General features: G+C 42.1%; 1 protein-coding gene across 1 annotated transcript in view; it reads left to right on the top strand.

Moving 5' to 3' along the window:
• The window catches only part of OWL1 (DNAJ heat shock N-terminal domain-containing protein), a 145,530-nt gene that overhangs the window by 94,911 nt on the left and 34,680 nt on the right, over positions 1 to 15,939 (top strand). Inside the window, exons 10-11 of the mRNA XM_087372999.1 lie at positions 1,729 to 1,806; positions 12,136 to 12,402. Of these exons, the coding sequence (XP_087229125.1) occupies positions 1,729 to 1,806; positions 12,136 to 12,402 (345 nt within the window). The remainder of the gene's footprint in view (positions 1 to 1,728; positions 1,807 to 12,135; positions 12,403 to 15,939) is intronic.

Here is a 15,939-nt window from a genome sequence, read left to right as displayed (position 1 = left end):
TTGTTCACCCTCCGCTCTCTACCTTCATTTCTCTCTTCTCTTGATTGCTGGAAGACCCTTGCACCCTGTGGGGAGCGTGGACAGAGGATTGGTGCGAGGAAGGAGCTCACCCCTCTACCACAGACAGCGGGAGTTGGTTCCAGGTTCAGTTTTTCCTTGTTCTTTCTTGCTTTGCAGCTTTTTGCAGTGCATGCGTGTTGTGTGCAGTCCTTTCAGGACTCCAACAGGTTCTAGGAAGCACCCAAAGGCAAGGGTGATCCTGTGGAAGGCCTAAGGACAGTGTGGATGCATGTGATAGCCTTGAGGCTGCCTTGAGCTCAGTTTGCCAGTGGTTTGGATGCCGGAATGCCTCTAAGTTGTGTCAAATCAGAAGTGAATGCCTGAGTATGCCTTGCGAGTGGGAATTCTAGTGGTGCACTAGGATTAGATGCCTTGAAGACAAGTAGAGGATTTGCAAAGAGGAGGAGTGCAAGGTTGAACCCTTGTTGTAAAGCATTTCCATTCAGAAGCATTAAATAAATACTGTAAGGGGCGCCAAGGCATTTGGGGCCAGTGGGTGCACTGTGTACTATTTTCATTGAGCAGGGGCATTCTAGCCTCACCTTTGTTGTTGTTGAAGCTTGTTTCTAAGTTGTGCTAAGTGATTGAAGTGACTGAAGCTTGCATTGTGGCTATTTATGAAGTTTATGACTGAGTAGAAGAAGATCACTGCCCTTTTGTTTATCGAAGGCCGGTTTCAATTTGTCAAGCTTCTTGGAGAGCTCAAGAGCGCAAGGAGTTGCCATTAGGACAACCTGTATCTGTGGTATGGGTGTGGATCTTTGTAGTTATTAGTAAAGATGATGACTTTACCGAGCAAAAGTGGCTTGTTTTGTTGAGGCCTTTAGAAGTAATTCCTTCCATCCTATCCATGGGAGGAATTTCTTTTTTACTAATTTACTTGCTCCCATGGACCATAAAAATGGGCCTTACAAAGATTTGGAGTGGCAACCAATAAGGTAGAATTTGTGGTCTATGAGGCTTTAAAACTAGGTACACATTGGCTAGTATCTGGACAGACATCGTACACACTCTGATGGCCGTATGGACGGGTATGCAGGGGGACTCCCGTGCAGCCTCAGCTAGGAGGGTTTCTTTCTTCAGGGAATGGAAGGATTCTCCTTTCTTCTCTGAATCTACTACAGGGTTGAGATGGCACTTTCAGCCTCAGCCTTGGTTTCTTTCCACCTCACTCTGAGGGGGTTTTTTATTATCCTCATGATTTCATGATGTATTCCGCTTTGAGCTTGCTCTCGCGGGTTTTTGTTCTTACTTAATAGAAGTCTTTTTCATGAAAAAAAAACTAGGCACAATAGTTTGGAACTACATGAAATATAAACACAACCAAAATAGTTGGAGTAGCCTTCAGGGCATATTGAAGGAGTCATGGCTTTTGTTTCTTGCAAGGTAAGGTTCCATGGCTTAAAGTGTTAGACATCCTGGTTTTTGTCTGAATCATTTTTATGACTTAGGGAACTCCTTGTAAGGTGAACAGCCACATTGTTGCACTCGTTCTACTTGCTTTTACTGATTGTGCTTTTGGTTTGAGAGTTACTTTGCTTAATGTCGGGAAGAAGCACTCCTTAACTTTTGTATACAATTTACAACATAAAAGAACCAGTTTGTGAAAGAAAAAGGAAAGAGCTTTATTTTCAAGGGAATAAGTAGCATGTTGGTTTGGTGATGCAGGCCTACCTGATTAAGCCCTATTACTTGCAAAGGAAGCGAAATAGAAGAAGGGAACAAAGGCAATTGACCATTGCCCAGGTGCTCAATAAGAATGTGCTTGATTCATCAACTAAATTCGATTGTTTGTTGACTTTGTATGTATATTATGTATCTTTTAGAACAGTTAGAATCTAGTGCGGTAATGTATCTCTTGTATTTCTTGTAGAACATTTATAAACTAATGCGATACTACAACGAATAACTTGCAGTTTTAAATGCTTGCCAGATGTAAAAAGAATCAGCAGGCATATACTTTGGGTCCAGTTTGTAGGGCCAAGATACCATAAGATTCTACCTTTTGAGGACTGAACGAATGACATGCTACCTAGCTTCTGCCTGGGAAACACTTTTCAAAGCCATAATTTCAGGCTGAAATATGAAATTCTTGCATTAACACGCTTCTGCAACCCAGAGCAATGCATGGGGCATAAATAGGGCACTTGATTTGGGGGAAGACGTGTAGCATTAGGTTCTCTTCCTACAATAGTAGCATTTATACAATGGGATGCCGAACTCTTCATGAGAACTTCACAGAGATGATTTATCGAGCTGGACAAGTTTGACAATTTTCAAAAGCTCCAAACCCTGAACCAATGTGCAATCAGGTTGGGAGGCTAGGAGACTGCGACTACCTGAACCTAGACCACTACTCCTCCATCAGGTCCAAGCTGCCCATATCTAGGTACGACACTGGGGAGAGAGTCCAAAGACTACACCAAGGCGCAGTAGATGTGAGAGTCCTCCTCGCTCCATGTGTCATGTACTACACCCCACCATCTCCACTAGATGGAATTAGTAGTATACCACTCATCATGATCATCATGATTGTACATTCATACTGATGGAATTAGTAGTATATCACTCATCATAATTGTACATTGATACTGGATGGAATTAGTAGTGTACCACTCATCATGATTGTACATCTATAGCATGCTAGACACTGACTCCATAATGAGGTGCATATGGCTAGGATTAGCTTTTCATTACGGTTTTGTTTTCCATGATACTCGCGACATGACTTGTTGTATATGGGTTTGTCCCATAGGGCAATTTGGCCTTCCATAGACGTCGATATATCTTCTCTCTCTTCTCTCTCTCATTTGCCCTGTTTTGGGGCAACGAGTTCAACTCGACCTTTTGAGAGGATCTTTTACAGCTACACACATTGAGGACTTGGTTGGCACCGAGAGAGCTCCTTGTAAAGCTCATCTTCTATAGGGATCACAGCTTACACATCTTCGAGGAGGGTTTGCTTTGACAATGCCCTTAATGCTATTTATATGAGCCACTTGTCTGGGGAGCTACCGACCTTCCTTGAAGATGTAGACCTTGCCCATGCCTCAGACACTTTGGAATTAGTGGTGTAGGCTGCCGCAGCAGCTAGATAGCTCATCCCCTAGTTTGGAACCCATGGTTTGATGATGAGTGTTGAGAGATGAGATCCCTTTTCATATGTGAGTGGGCTTTGACTGGACCTAGACCTCAAAAGTCCACTTTGGGAACGATATTTCAGCAACTATGGATGCTTTGGACTGGCTGGACAGCAAAGGGCACCAAAGGATCACCTTCCCAATCAAATCGCAATAGTCCTTGGGTACTATTGGAATGTTTCTTGGGTACCTTTGGGCATAGCACACAGCCAAAAGCACAAATTGCAGCAAACAAGGTCACCTGGCAAAATCGCAACATTAGGGCAGCTCTTGGAAGCCAACAATTGAATCACAATCACAACAGGAATACTCTGGGACAAATCGCAATCATCTCGGGAAGAAGCCTGGTGCTGGGATTGCTTGGATTACAGGAAGAAGCTATGAGGACACGGTCGCCTTCAAGAAAGAGTGCGGGGAGAAGAGGGATAGAAGCATCACACTGCACTAGGACCCAGAAAAAGGGCTGGACCCCCCCGAAGGTCTTTATTGCAATAGAAATAGACTTTTGTACAACTGGCTCTCACAAGAGCTTGGGTTGAGTACAACTCTTAATGATTCTAGAGCTCAAGGGCTTTTCTTTTATAGGCTTGGCCCCAAACTGAAAGCAGAGCTTTCTAAAAAGTTGGGGCTAGCTTTATTTTGCCTAATTTAGACTTTCTTTTTCTAAAAACTGATTCGCATGCTTTTTGGGCCAGAATCTTGGATTTTAGGCTATTTCGTTGGCTGTTAGCCCTATGGGCCCCTCCATATGTGGGTGCCACCTCCTCCTGGTGCTTTTTGTCTCCTAGATCTCGCTTTTTGGCGCTTTTCTTGGCTTTTGAGCCCTTTTTGCACCCTTCTTGGACCTACACATCCAAAATCCAACACTTTAACCCGTTAAAGGTTAGTCTAATGCATGCATTCTTGTTCTTGGACTATTCTAGTCCCTTGTGGGTGTCCCCACAGTTTCTTTTACTAATGCAACGCAAAAGTAAAACAATAATACTTATTCTGGCTTGTTCAGGTTCCCGTTTTTGTTTTCAGCTTATTTTCAATCATTCTAAACATGCCTAAGGCGGATACACCATAGATAAAAGACTTCATTTCTAAGATTGTGCGTACTTTTTTTGTTATTTTTCTTGGATTATACCTTGTGTATTAGTAAAGTGATCAAATTACTACCTTGAGTGATAAAAGACTTCTTAGTTGAAGGTGAGAAAATCCATGGAATTGGGGAGAAATGACTCCATATTTTGCCAAATCAGAAATGTTTGAATCAATGTGAGGTATTTTTATAATGTGTAAACCGCTATACTCAGGTTGTTCGCGTTCATCATATATATCAAGCTCTACTGTAGGTTGAGAAAGTCAGAAAATACCACTTTAACTTTCTTTGGCCAAAGTCAATTCTTGTTTAAGAATTATTCCTTTATTTTCTTAGGAGAAGTCCCAAATGGTGACATCCCCTCGGCTTCTAAACAGTTGTCCTCAATTGAAAAGCTTCTTGATATAACTATAGAACTTGAGGATATTCTGTAAAGATTTCCTCATCAACCCACTTGGCATCAAGTGCCGAATAATTCTTAAACTTGATAAGGTATCTGCGGATAACCCTACCTCTTGGTCCTTTCTTCTCTGTATGGTACACACTCTGTTCTGGTTGGAGGATCTCCTCCATCTCTTTCACCTCTGGTGGCTCTTGTTGAACTGAATCTGTAGGTTTTGGTCCTTGATACTTCTTGAGAAGACTCACATGAAAAGCATTGTGAATCTTCCAAGTCTCGGGCAGCACAAGTCGAAAGGCGACTTCATTTATGGGCTCACTAACCCGGAAAGGCCCATAATATCTGGGAGATAGCTTTGGGTATACCTTCTCTTTTCCTTTCATCTTTCTGAGTCGTGCTTTCTCAAACTTAAACAATACCCAGTCTCCTTCTTGGAGATTCATCTCTCTCCGATGTTTATCCGCATCCTTCTTTTGCTTCTGTTGAGATCTTTTAATGGCTGTCCAGACTTGAGAAAAAGCTGTGTCCAAATCTCGAACATATTGGTCGGCTGGGAATATCTCATCCTTTGTTCTGAGGATGGGTAGCAAGACCACCTTTCCATAAATGACTTCGAATGGAGCTTTTCCTGTGGAACGATGAACCGTATTGTTATATGCAAATTCCACAAGAGGAAGATACCTTTCCCATTCAGCCTTTTGCTCAAATACATAACACTTGAGAAGGTCCAATACTGTGGAATTGGCAATCTCACTCTGTCCGTCTGACTGAGAGTGAAATGAAGATGAGAAATCCAACTTTGTCCCCATATTATCAAATAATGCTCGCCAAAATAAACTAGTCATCCTAGGGTCTCGATCACTTACAATTGACTTGGGCATACCATGATGTCTGAAAATGTGTGCCAAAAACAACCTGGCCATATGATCTGCTTTTATAGGATCACCTTCTTAATCAAATCGCAATACTCTCTAGGTACTGTGGGAATGTTTCTTGGGTACCTCCGGGCATAGCACACAGCCAAAAGCACAAATCGCAGCAAACAAGGTCACCTCGCATGAAATCACAGCACTAGGGGAGCTCCTGGAAGCCAACAATTGAATCACAATGATAGCAGGAACACTCGGGGACAAATCGCAATCATCTGGGGAAGAAGCGTGGCACTGGGATTGCTTGGATTACAGGAAGAAGCTATGAGGACATAGTCTCCTTCAAGAAAGAGTGCTAGGAGAATAGGGATAGAAGCATCACACTGCACTAGGGCCCAGAAAAAGGGCTGGATCCCCCCGAAGGTCTTTATTGCAATAGAAATAGACTTTTGTAGAACTGAGCTTGGGCTGAGTACAACTCTTAATGATTCTAGAGCTCAAGGGCTCTTCTTTTATAGGTTTGGCCCCAACCCAAAAGCAGAGCTTTCTAAAAAGTTGGGGCTAGCTTTATTTTGCCTAATTTAGACTTTCTTTCCCAAAAAGCTGGGCTTTTACACTTTTAGCTTTCTGGAGCTTCTAAAAGATGATTCACATGCTTAATCTTGGCTTTTAGGCTATTTCGTTGGCTTTTAGCCCTATGGGCCCCTCCATATGTGGGCGCCACCTCCTCCTGGTGCTTTTTTTCTCCTAGATCCTGCTTTTTGGCGCTTTCCCTTGGCTTTTGAGCTCTTTCTGCACCCTTCTTGGACCTACACATTCAAAATCCAACACTTTAACCCATTAAAGGTTAGTCTAATGCATGCATTCTAGTTCTTGGACTATTTCTAGTCCCTTGTGGGCTTACCCACAGTTCTCTTTTACTAATGCAATGCAAAAGTAAAACAATAATACTTATTCTTGGTTAACCACTTTAACTTTCTTTGGCCAAAGCCAATTCCTACTTAAGAATTGTTCCTTTATTTTCTTAGGAGAGGTCCCAAATGGTGACACTTTCACAGAGGATGGATGCGGTGATCAGTTCTTTTGGAGGATGGAATCACGCTATTGCATGGGGGCTTCTCATTGAGGGTAAGACACTCATCCCCTTCACAGATCTTGGATTTGGCACATGTATGCAGGCTCATTCTTCAACGCCTTGACCCAGTCACCTCCTAACATGTCCTCTTTGCCCAAACCCACTACATCCATCTTGTTCATTGCAACGGAAAGCCCAAGATCATGAAGGGTTGTGGACTAAGTATTCGTACATGGGCATGAGGTTTTGGCTTCAATTTTGGCGCAGATATTAAACCATGCAGTATGCCACAGTTTCCTAGTTGCTTGGAGTACCGCCAATATTGTGCCAATACACAAAGCAAGGAGATCCCATGGACACGGGAAATTACCATAGTCTCATGACTGGTCACACACTGGCCATGATCTATAGATCTGTGATAGAGATAGAGATCAGCTCCTACACAGAGGCAATGAGTAGAGGGCTTTGGGACAGGCTGGTTTCCGAAGCCAGAACTCCACTCTTGACCACATCTTCACCCGGTAGGTTGTCATCGAGGAGACGAGATTGAGATTTTAGAAAGTGCTTTGTAGACTTTTAGAAGGTCTTTGACATAGTTCCATGAGCTTGCATGATTAGGAGGCTCCAGGAGATGCAGACATGATTTGTATAAGTCAATCAAAGGGAGAGTACAGAGGCTTGTCTGATTGGATCGAGAGCATGATTGGAGTGAAGCAAGGATGCCCCTCTCATCAACATTGTTTACATTGATGAGATCGGGACTTTTATTGATTGCCTACGAGGGGAGGGATCATTGTTTGCTTATCTGATGATGTAGATGCTATTGTATGCAGATGACATAGTCTTCATCTTCTCTTCACCGACGGGCCTACATAGATACCCAAAGGCACTAGAGGTGTTTTGCACGAAGAGAGGCTTGATAGTCAACCTTGGCAAGACCAAGGTTATGACCTTGGCATTACTTAACAGCTTCATCTATTGAGGAGAGCCTACCTATGGGAGGTCTTTGCAAGGCCAGTTTTCACGATGACTCATGTAGCTAGGGCACGACTCACATGAGGGCAAGGAACTCTAGTTCGACTAGAGAGAGAGTTCTTTCAGGCACACTACCATGACCCTCCGACAAGGAATGGCTTTTTGACTGACTTGTGAAGCTAGCAACCATGTATGAAGCATCCTTCTGGGAGAGTGACCTATTGATGACCAAGTGGCAGAGATTCAGAGGCTACATGTGACTATGGCATCTAGGATGATTTGGACTAAGCCTTTGGTCCCTAATTAGATTGTACAAGCAGAGTCTGCTATGACACTACTCTAGGTTGATGTCATCTTTCAAAGGTGACATACCTCCATTGCGTTTGGGCCCTGCCTAGCTGGAGACTCTTGAGGTTGGTACCAGAGTCATCCAGACGACTAGCTGAGAGAGGGGTTCTCACGGCGTGGTACGCATGTATCTAGATGGTTTGCCAATCAGGGTATGAGATTGACCACCTCGCCCTACCCCCCCTCCCTTTCAGTACAGCTTGGATGCCCCATCCCTGTAGATTTCACGAGGTGAGATCAACCGTATCACGGACCTTGGGGGGGACTAGGAGTCTCCCACCAAGATCTAGTTCTATCATGAGTATTTCGTGAGAGTATCAGAGGATCGAGTGATTATTAGACACCAGTATCTGGAGGATAGACAAGTCTCACACGCATTGAGGATTGCCATTGGATAGATGTGAGTCTTGTTCCATCAGCTGAGGATCGAGGCAAGGAGAGCTAGAGGCACACTGAGAGAGCAGCGGATATGCAAGCTGTGCACAGTGGCAGAGGTGTTCTCAGAGGAGCACTTCCTATGACCTTGCCCCGCCTACTATGAGATCTGAGGACGATACCTCCGTCTCTTCAAGGAGGGACACAAGTTCGGGCCACGCTCTTGGCTGATCCACTTTTGTGACGAGGTCGGCGTTGGCCTCTATTGATGGAGATAACACAACGAGATCTTACTGCAGCATGTCAGATAGTAGGAGGTGACCGTGCCATAGGGCACATATTGAACATAGTGACACATTACCTACTTCTATGCATTCGAGTCAGCCCCAAGACATAGTGGGATAGAGGAGGAGGAGATAGCGGACATTAGGGCATCATGGATTAGCGGAAGAGACGGTGCGGAGCAGTGGAGCCAGTGACACAGGGACCATGTACAATGGAGAGGGTGACTAGAGCATGTACGATTCAGGTCCAACCCATCCTTGCTCTACTCAAAGGAGACCGTCCAAGCCGCCATAGCCAGAGATGACTCGATAGACACAGATACAAGACATCTTTGTGTCTCATCAGAGAGCCACAATGGCATGGGGATATGTATTTGGAGAGTTTTTGAGACTATTAGCTGGGCACTTTAGCACTCAGCAAGGGTGTGAGTGAGCCCTTTACTTCGGCCCACAGAGGCTTGTATGTGTTACTTTTTTTATTGTCCTTGTCTCATAGGCTTGCAAGGTTTGTCGAAGACAGTAATTTCTTTCTTACTCACATTCGCTTCATGTGTTTGCTCACTTCATATTGGTTTTGTTTGCATTTTCATATCTCGCCTAGGTTCTTTACCTTAGACTCACCATTTGAGAGTAGTGTCATGGTCACTTTTCAAGTGTTAAGTGGTTCATGAAACCGAGGTGTAGGAAGAGGGTTGGAATTTTGTGACCTTTTTGATGTTGAGAAAGCTCAGTCTTGGCCTAAAGTGCCACTCAAGATGCATGCCCTTGTAGATCTTGGCAAGATGCATCTTCATATTTAGAAAGTTATAGAAACAAGAGTTGTCTTGTAAAAGTTATCCTCACTTAGTTTAGGAGTTGAGTGAGTGATTTAGGACATCAAGGTGATTCCGTACTTGTTTGTTTTCTGGATTTCCATTTTCTCCTTCTTCTTTTTCAGATTTGGAGAGAAAGGGTTGAGAAACTCATAGATCAAGCATTCAAATATGTGAAACTCACATAAAAGCGTGTGAGTTTTGAATGTAAAATTTGCGTAAATGCGTGTAAATCTTATTTGCAAAACTTTTTGAAAGGTGTGAGTTTTAATTGTGAAACTAGCATGAAAGTGTGCGAGTTTTGATCTTTGATACTAGCTTGAATCCTACGAATTTTGATGTGGAAAACGCGCATGATATTGTACAAGATGTGGGAAACGCGCATGATATTGTACAAGTATTCATGTTTGAGAAACTCACATGAAATTGTGTGAGTATCGATCTGTGATGAGAAACACGTGTTAAAAACTCAGTTGGAGTTCTTCAGCCGCTAATCCCTACACACTTGGTCTTATCATTCCCATTGTATTGTAACTTGGGTCTTATCATGCTCATTGTATTGTAACTTGATGACCTCATCATTTTTGGGAATCACCTCATTAGGGGCTGACTGATGGGATCTTTCTTAGCCAGTACAATTATGACTTGGAGCTTTTGGAGAGGTTTTGCATGACAGATTGCTGCACTTAGTGTTTAGGCAATTGTCTTGAGAAAGACATGCAAGTGCAAAGCAGAATGAGTGGTATGGGTGTTTGCAGGGAAAAATCAAAAGATTTAGCACGTCATCATCCTCAGTTAAGGACATACTACAAGCAGTGCAATTGTCAGCGATGATGAGTACCCTTGCATTGAAACTTTGAGTCTTGACCTTATAGACTCCGGATATCTTTGTAGGTCTCCTTATCCAAGAAGATAGAAGGAATTAAAACTTTGACAATGAAAAGATGTGAGGTTCTGTCCATGCAGCAATTGTCTTGAGAAAAACATGCAAGTGCAAAGCAGAATGAGTGGTATGGGTGTTTGCAGGGAAAAATCAAAAGATTTAGCTCGTCATCATCCTCAGTTAAGGGCATACTACAAGCAGTGCAATTTTCGGCGATGATGAGTACCCTTGCATGGAAATTTTGCATCTCGACCTTATAGACTCTGGATATCTTTGTAGGTCTTCTTATCCAAGAAGACAGAAGGAATGAAAACTTTGACAATGAAAAGATTTGAGGTTCTGACCATGCACCATCTGCATCTATTGGCAATGTACAATACATCTATCAAGGTAGAGTTTTACAAAGACAAATGCTTCGTGATGGACTTGAACCGTGAGTCTAAGGTTGTTGCCAATGGTAGTAAGTACAACTAAATCCAATAGTATATGGTAAAGCACTTGCATCATTGACAACGGATGATGGGGGGTTTGGCATTGCAAATTTGGTCATATAAGCATGAAGAGCATCCGGCATTTGAAAGATCACAATTTGGTTGATGGTCTTATCGAGGTGAAAGGCCTTGGTACAATATGTGAGGGTGCATGAAAGGTAAACAACACTGTGATGAGTTCCCATAGGGTGGTGTAAGAAGAGCAATAGAAGTGCTTGAGCATTTCCATACTGATGTCTCTGGTAGATTGCAAACTATGTCAAAGGGGGGAGGTTACTACTTTCTTACACTCATATGATTTCAGTAGGAAAACTTGGATTTACTTATGTGAAGAAATCTCACGGGTTTGCCAAGTTCAAAAATGGAAGCCAATGGTTGAAAGGCAAACTAGCAAGCAAGTGATTACTTTGAGATTAGATGGCATGGGAGAGTATTTCTCACAAAAGTTTGAAAACTACTATAAGTAGTCTGAAGGTATCTAGATACAGAATGGAGTTGCTGAGAAGAAGAACTATTGAAATCATGGTCTATGATTTATGTAAAGAAGATGTCTAATTCATGGTAGGAGGAGGGATGTGACATGGGAGTGCACAGCTTGAATAGATTTTCACAAAGGCATTGAATGGTTGAACACCTGAAAAGGTCTTTCCTAGGAGGAAACCTATTACTTTACACTAGGTAACTTCTGGTTACTTGAGGGTCATATTCCTGATGAGAAAAGAAAGAAGTGGGAACATCCAACTGTTTGCTGCTCCAATATAATAGTTTCTTTCTTACACAGTAAGATTGGTGTGAATTGGTATGACAGCCTCTCTGGAAATTTGTTGTGCAGTGGGCTTAAAAGACAAAAAGGAAAACAGATTTTGTATCTATTTACCCTTAACCAGCAAAGAACTACTCTAACAAAGCAAAACGAAATTCATAGCTTGACAATTCATGAAAGCTACTCACAAGTACATAGGCTGGGAGGAGCACGCACGAGCTCCACTCCTGTTGTGAAATCGCAGCACAAAACTAACTTGAGTTTCACATCCTTAAACTGCAAAAACCAAAAATGAAATTGCAATCTTCAGGTACATATAGGAAGCAAGCAGATAGAGTAGGCTCTGATACCATATGAAACACCCCTTACAATGCTGATTTCGAGAAAGTGCAGAGGGTAGTTGTTTTTTGAAATAATAGCAGGTGAACTTGGTTTTGTGTGGAGAACACATGAAGATAATGTGCTTTTGGTGAACGATGCATCTCTCTAGAATTCTTTCATAATACGAGCAACAACAACTATTTGTTTGAATTAATAGTTTTAGGAATCTACTTCTAACACGAACATTGATTACAGGTGCTTGAGGCAAGAGCAAAAGCAGAAAAGGCTCAGTCACTTTTGAAGAATGTAGCAGAACGAAAGCAACACAAACAAGTTGACATAGGAGGATTAGTAGTAGTACAGGCAATCTATGGCAACTTGCTTGATTTTGAAAGGGGTAGCAGGGATGCTGATGAGCTTCCTCCTGAGGGGCCAGCAATTGAAGAGAATGAGTATCCTCCTCCAATACTAGATGTCACGACGACGTTGAATTTTTTGGTGGATGAAAGTGGCCAGCTTCTGGTTGGTTTCAGTGGAATTCATATTGCCTTTGACATTCAGCATGTTGATCTTTGCTTTGTTAAAGAATTTAACTCTTTGGTATGTGTCTGTAATTATTCTACGATTATTAGCATGGGTGTGAAATCATTGCTATGGGTTGAGAAACTAATTTGCAGATGGAAATGACATCTATAATACTTGAAGATGGAAAGATCACAAATTTAGAGGAACAAGTAGTCAGAGTTTGTGTCGCTCAAACCATCAAGTGTTGCCAATCCAATTGCAGGCTATCAATAGCACTTGAATTATTGACATGACTGAGATTACGTTTGTGGGTGGACCGGCATAGTTTGTACAACGAAGCTGACAATTCTAGCGAGTCATTAGACATCCAAGTTGACAGTTCTGTCCCATAACGATGGAAGGCAAATCTGATGACGAACTTTCGTCCGTGAGATTTTTCTTCAGCCTTTCTCTCTTCTTTTCTCTCTCACACACAGACTAGGGCCCAGAACCAAGAGCCCCCCCTCACCCTGCCTGAAAGGTCTTCATTTCATAGATAAAAAGAGTTTGCAGAGTTTCAAATCTGCAGCTTGCAGGCTGATTACAAAAAAACGTAGGAGATCCAAGATCAGCTCCCCTCTCGTGGCAATTGCCATCTATCATTTTCCTAGCATCTCTAGTTACATGCCAAATAGATTGGCAGTTGTGGAGACTTCTTATCTCTGGGTCACATGCTGATGTACACTTCTCTTGGTAAGCAGTCTTAGCCCTAAAAAATAGGCCACTTTAGCCCCTTTTTGGTATTTGTAACAAATTAGGCACCACTAACCTGTGTTGTATCAAGCATGTGTATTATGTGCTCCTCAAACACCTTGCGTCCCGTCTGTGGTAGTTGTTTGTGATTGAGCTTTGGGATAGTTTACTTGTTTCATTTCTTAAACCAGGCTTGGAACATCATGCAACCATAGGTTGGTTCAGCTCAATCACCAGTTATGTGATTGTTCTGAACCAACATGGTTAAACAGACATTAGTTGTTGACCAGCCCGGTGGCGTGTTTGAGCAGAAATTAACAGCAATATATTTCACAGCAGAAAAACAATCACCACCATGGCACCCATCAACTGCTAGCTTTTGCATGCAGAAATAATCTCTAGACTAATTCTAGTCTCTGTGGCCGTCCTCACCAAGCAAACCAAAGTGCATGCCAAGCATTAATTCTCAAGTTGACCAAGGTCAACCCTCCTTGACTATAATTAAGGGCCTTTGACTAGGCGCCTTAATTATATCCAAACCTCTCCAATTGAGGTTGAAATGTCTTGGTTGACTAAAGTCAAACCTCTTGGCCTAAACTAAGTCTCCTTGACCAAAGTCAGGACTTCTTGACCAAAGTCAAATGTCTTTGACCAAAGTCAATACTTTGACCACTTAAAAGAAATCTTCGATCATAATGAAGAACTCTTAAATTATGATAAGATAAATGGTCAACCTTGTACTATACTGGAATATTTATAGCTTGGTAACATCCCCTTGGCTTTTAATCAGTTGACCTCAAATGAAAAGCCTATTTGTAAATATCTACAACTTGTTGATAATCAGACAACATGTCTTCATCCATCCACTTGGCATTCAATGCTGAATAATTCTTGAACTTTACAAGGTATTTATAAAATACCTTGCCCTAAGGTCCCTTGTGTACCGTATGGTCCACAATCTACTTTTGCTGAAGGATCTCCTCCATCTCATCCACTTCTGGTGGATTTTTCAATATCGGCTCTGTAGGCTCCAGTCCTTGGTATTTCTTTAGAAGCCTGACATGAAAGGCATTATGAATCTTCCAATGCCTTGGCAACTGCAACCTCTATGCCACTTTATTGATTTCATCTGTGACCCGAAAAGGGCCATAGTACGTGGTAGACAGCTTGGCAATGGAGGTATGAACGGTGTTATTGTATGCAAACTTGACAAGTGGAAGGTACTTTTTCCAATCTGATTTTTGGTCAGCCACGGAGCATTTCAAAAGATCTAGCAATGTTGAATTTGCTACTTCACTTTGACCATCTGTTTGGGGATGGAAAGAAGAAAAATTCAGATTCGTCCCCATATTATCAAATAAGGCTCTCCAGAATAAGATGGTAATTTTGGGGTCTCTGTCACTAACAATGGACTTAGGCATACCATGGTATCTGTCTGGCGATGGAAAGAAGGAAAATTCAGATTTGTCCCCATATTATCAAATAAGGCTCTCCAGAATAAGATGGTAATTTTGGGGTCTCTGTCACTAACAATGGACTTAGGCATACCATGGTATTTGAAAATTTGAGTCATGAAAATTGTAGCCATATTATCTACCTTGATTGTCTTAATGAGCCTGCTTGCTGAATTTGTCAATAACAGTCCATATCCCATCATTTCAAGTTTTTGATCGTGGCAAATACAAAATGAAGTCCATTGCTATGCTTTCCCATGGTACCTGAGGTATGAGTAGGCCAGGTGCCTTCTGTCTGTCATATTTGACCTTTTGGCAAGTAAGACATGCCGTAACAAAGTGGTGTAACAAGTAAGGCATGCTGTAATAAACAGGTGAGCTTGAGTAGTAGATGTAGTTCCTCTATGCCCATCATATGGAGGTGCATGGCATTTGTCCATAATCTTTTGCCTCATATCTCGGGTGATGCATAAGTAGTCATATTTCATTAATTAGCCATCTTTCATGGAATATTGACTTCCTGACAGCCCCTCTTGCATTTGCTGCATTATCTCTCCAACGTCTGGGTCATTGGCATACTGCTCTCTCATCTCTTCCAGATCCCTATGATAAGCAATGGTCACATTATTGACCTGAGGTCTTCGACACAAGGCATCAACCACTCTATTCTGAGCTTCTAGTGTATGGACAATATGCATATTTGCCTATTTCATGTGTTTCTTTCAAAGAATAGTCTATGCAAGGAAGTATCTCAAACTTTGGTGGCCAGTTTTTATAGTAAAATCTGCACCCAAGAGATGGTGATTCCATGTATTAATGGCATGAATGACAGCTAACAGGTCTTCCTCATAGATTCCTAGATATCTCTCAGCATCTCATAGTCTCCGGCTTTCAAATGCAGCTCCAACAAATTCTCCCCAAGCATTGCAATCGACATCAAAATGCTTGTACAAATCGGAGACCACCAGAATTTGTTCTATAGTCATCTTGCTTTTGAGTGTATTGAATGCTGCTCTTTGTCGCTGATGCCATGTGAAGGCTGGATTCTTTCTGGTTAAGTCATGAAATGGAGCAGCTATGTCAGCAAAATGTCTGATAAACCTTCTGTAGTACGAGCATAAACCCAAAAAGCTGCGTACTTAATGAAGACTTTTCAACTGAGGCCATTCTTGAATAGCTTGAATCTTAGCAAGATCCATCTGAATTTCATTCTTGGAAAAAATGATGGGCCCTAGATAATGGATCTCTTCCAAGAAAAATTCACTCTTCTTGCTATTGGCATAGAGTTGATGTTTACACAGCTCTTGGAAGACAGTAACAAGGTGTTACCTGTGCTCTTCTTCGGACT

Source organism: Dipteris shenzhenensis, chromosome 3, assembly GCF_047967505.1.
Source record: "Dipteris shenzhenensis isolate YYH24624 ecotype China chromosome 3, Dip_SZ_1.0, whole genome shotgun sequence".
Taxonomy (NCBI): domain Eukaryota; kingdom Viridiplantae; phylum Streptophyta; class Polypodiopsida; order Gleicheniales; family Dipteridaceae; genus Dipteris; species Dipteris shenzhenensis.
The sequence above is the reverse complement of the archived record's forward strand: the minus strand, read 5'-3'. Positions and strand labels throughout refer to the sequence as shown.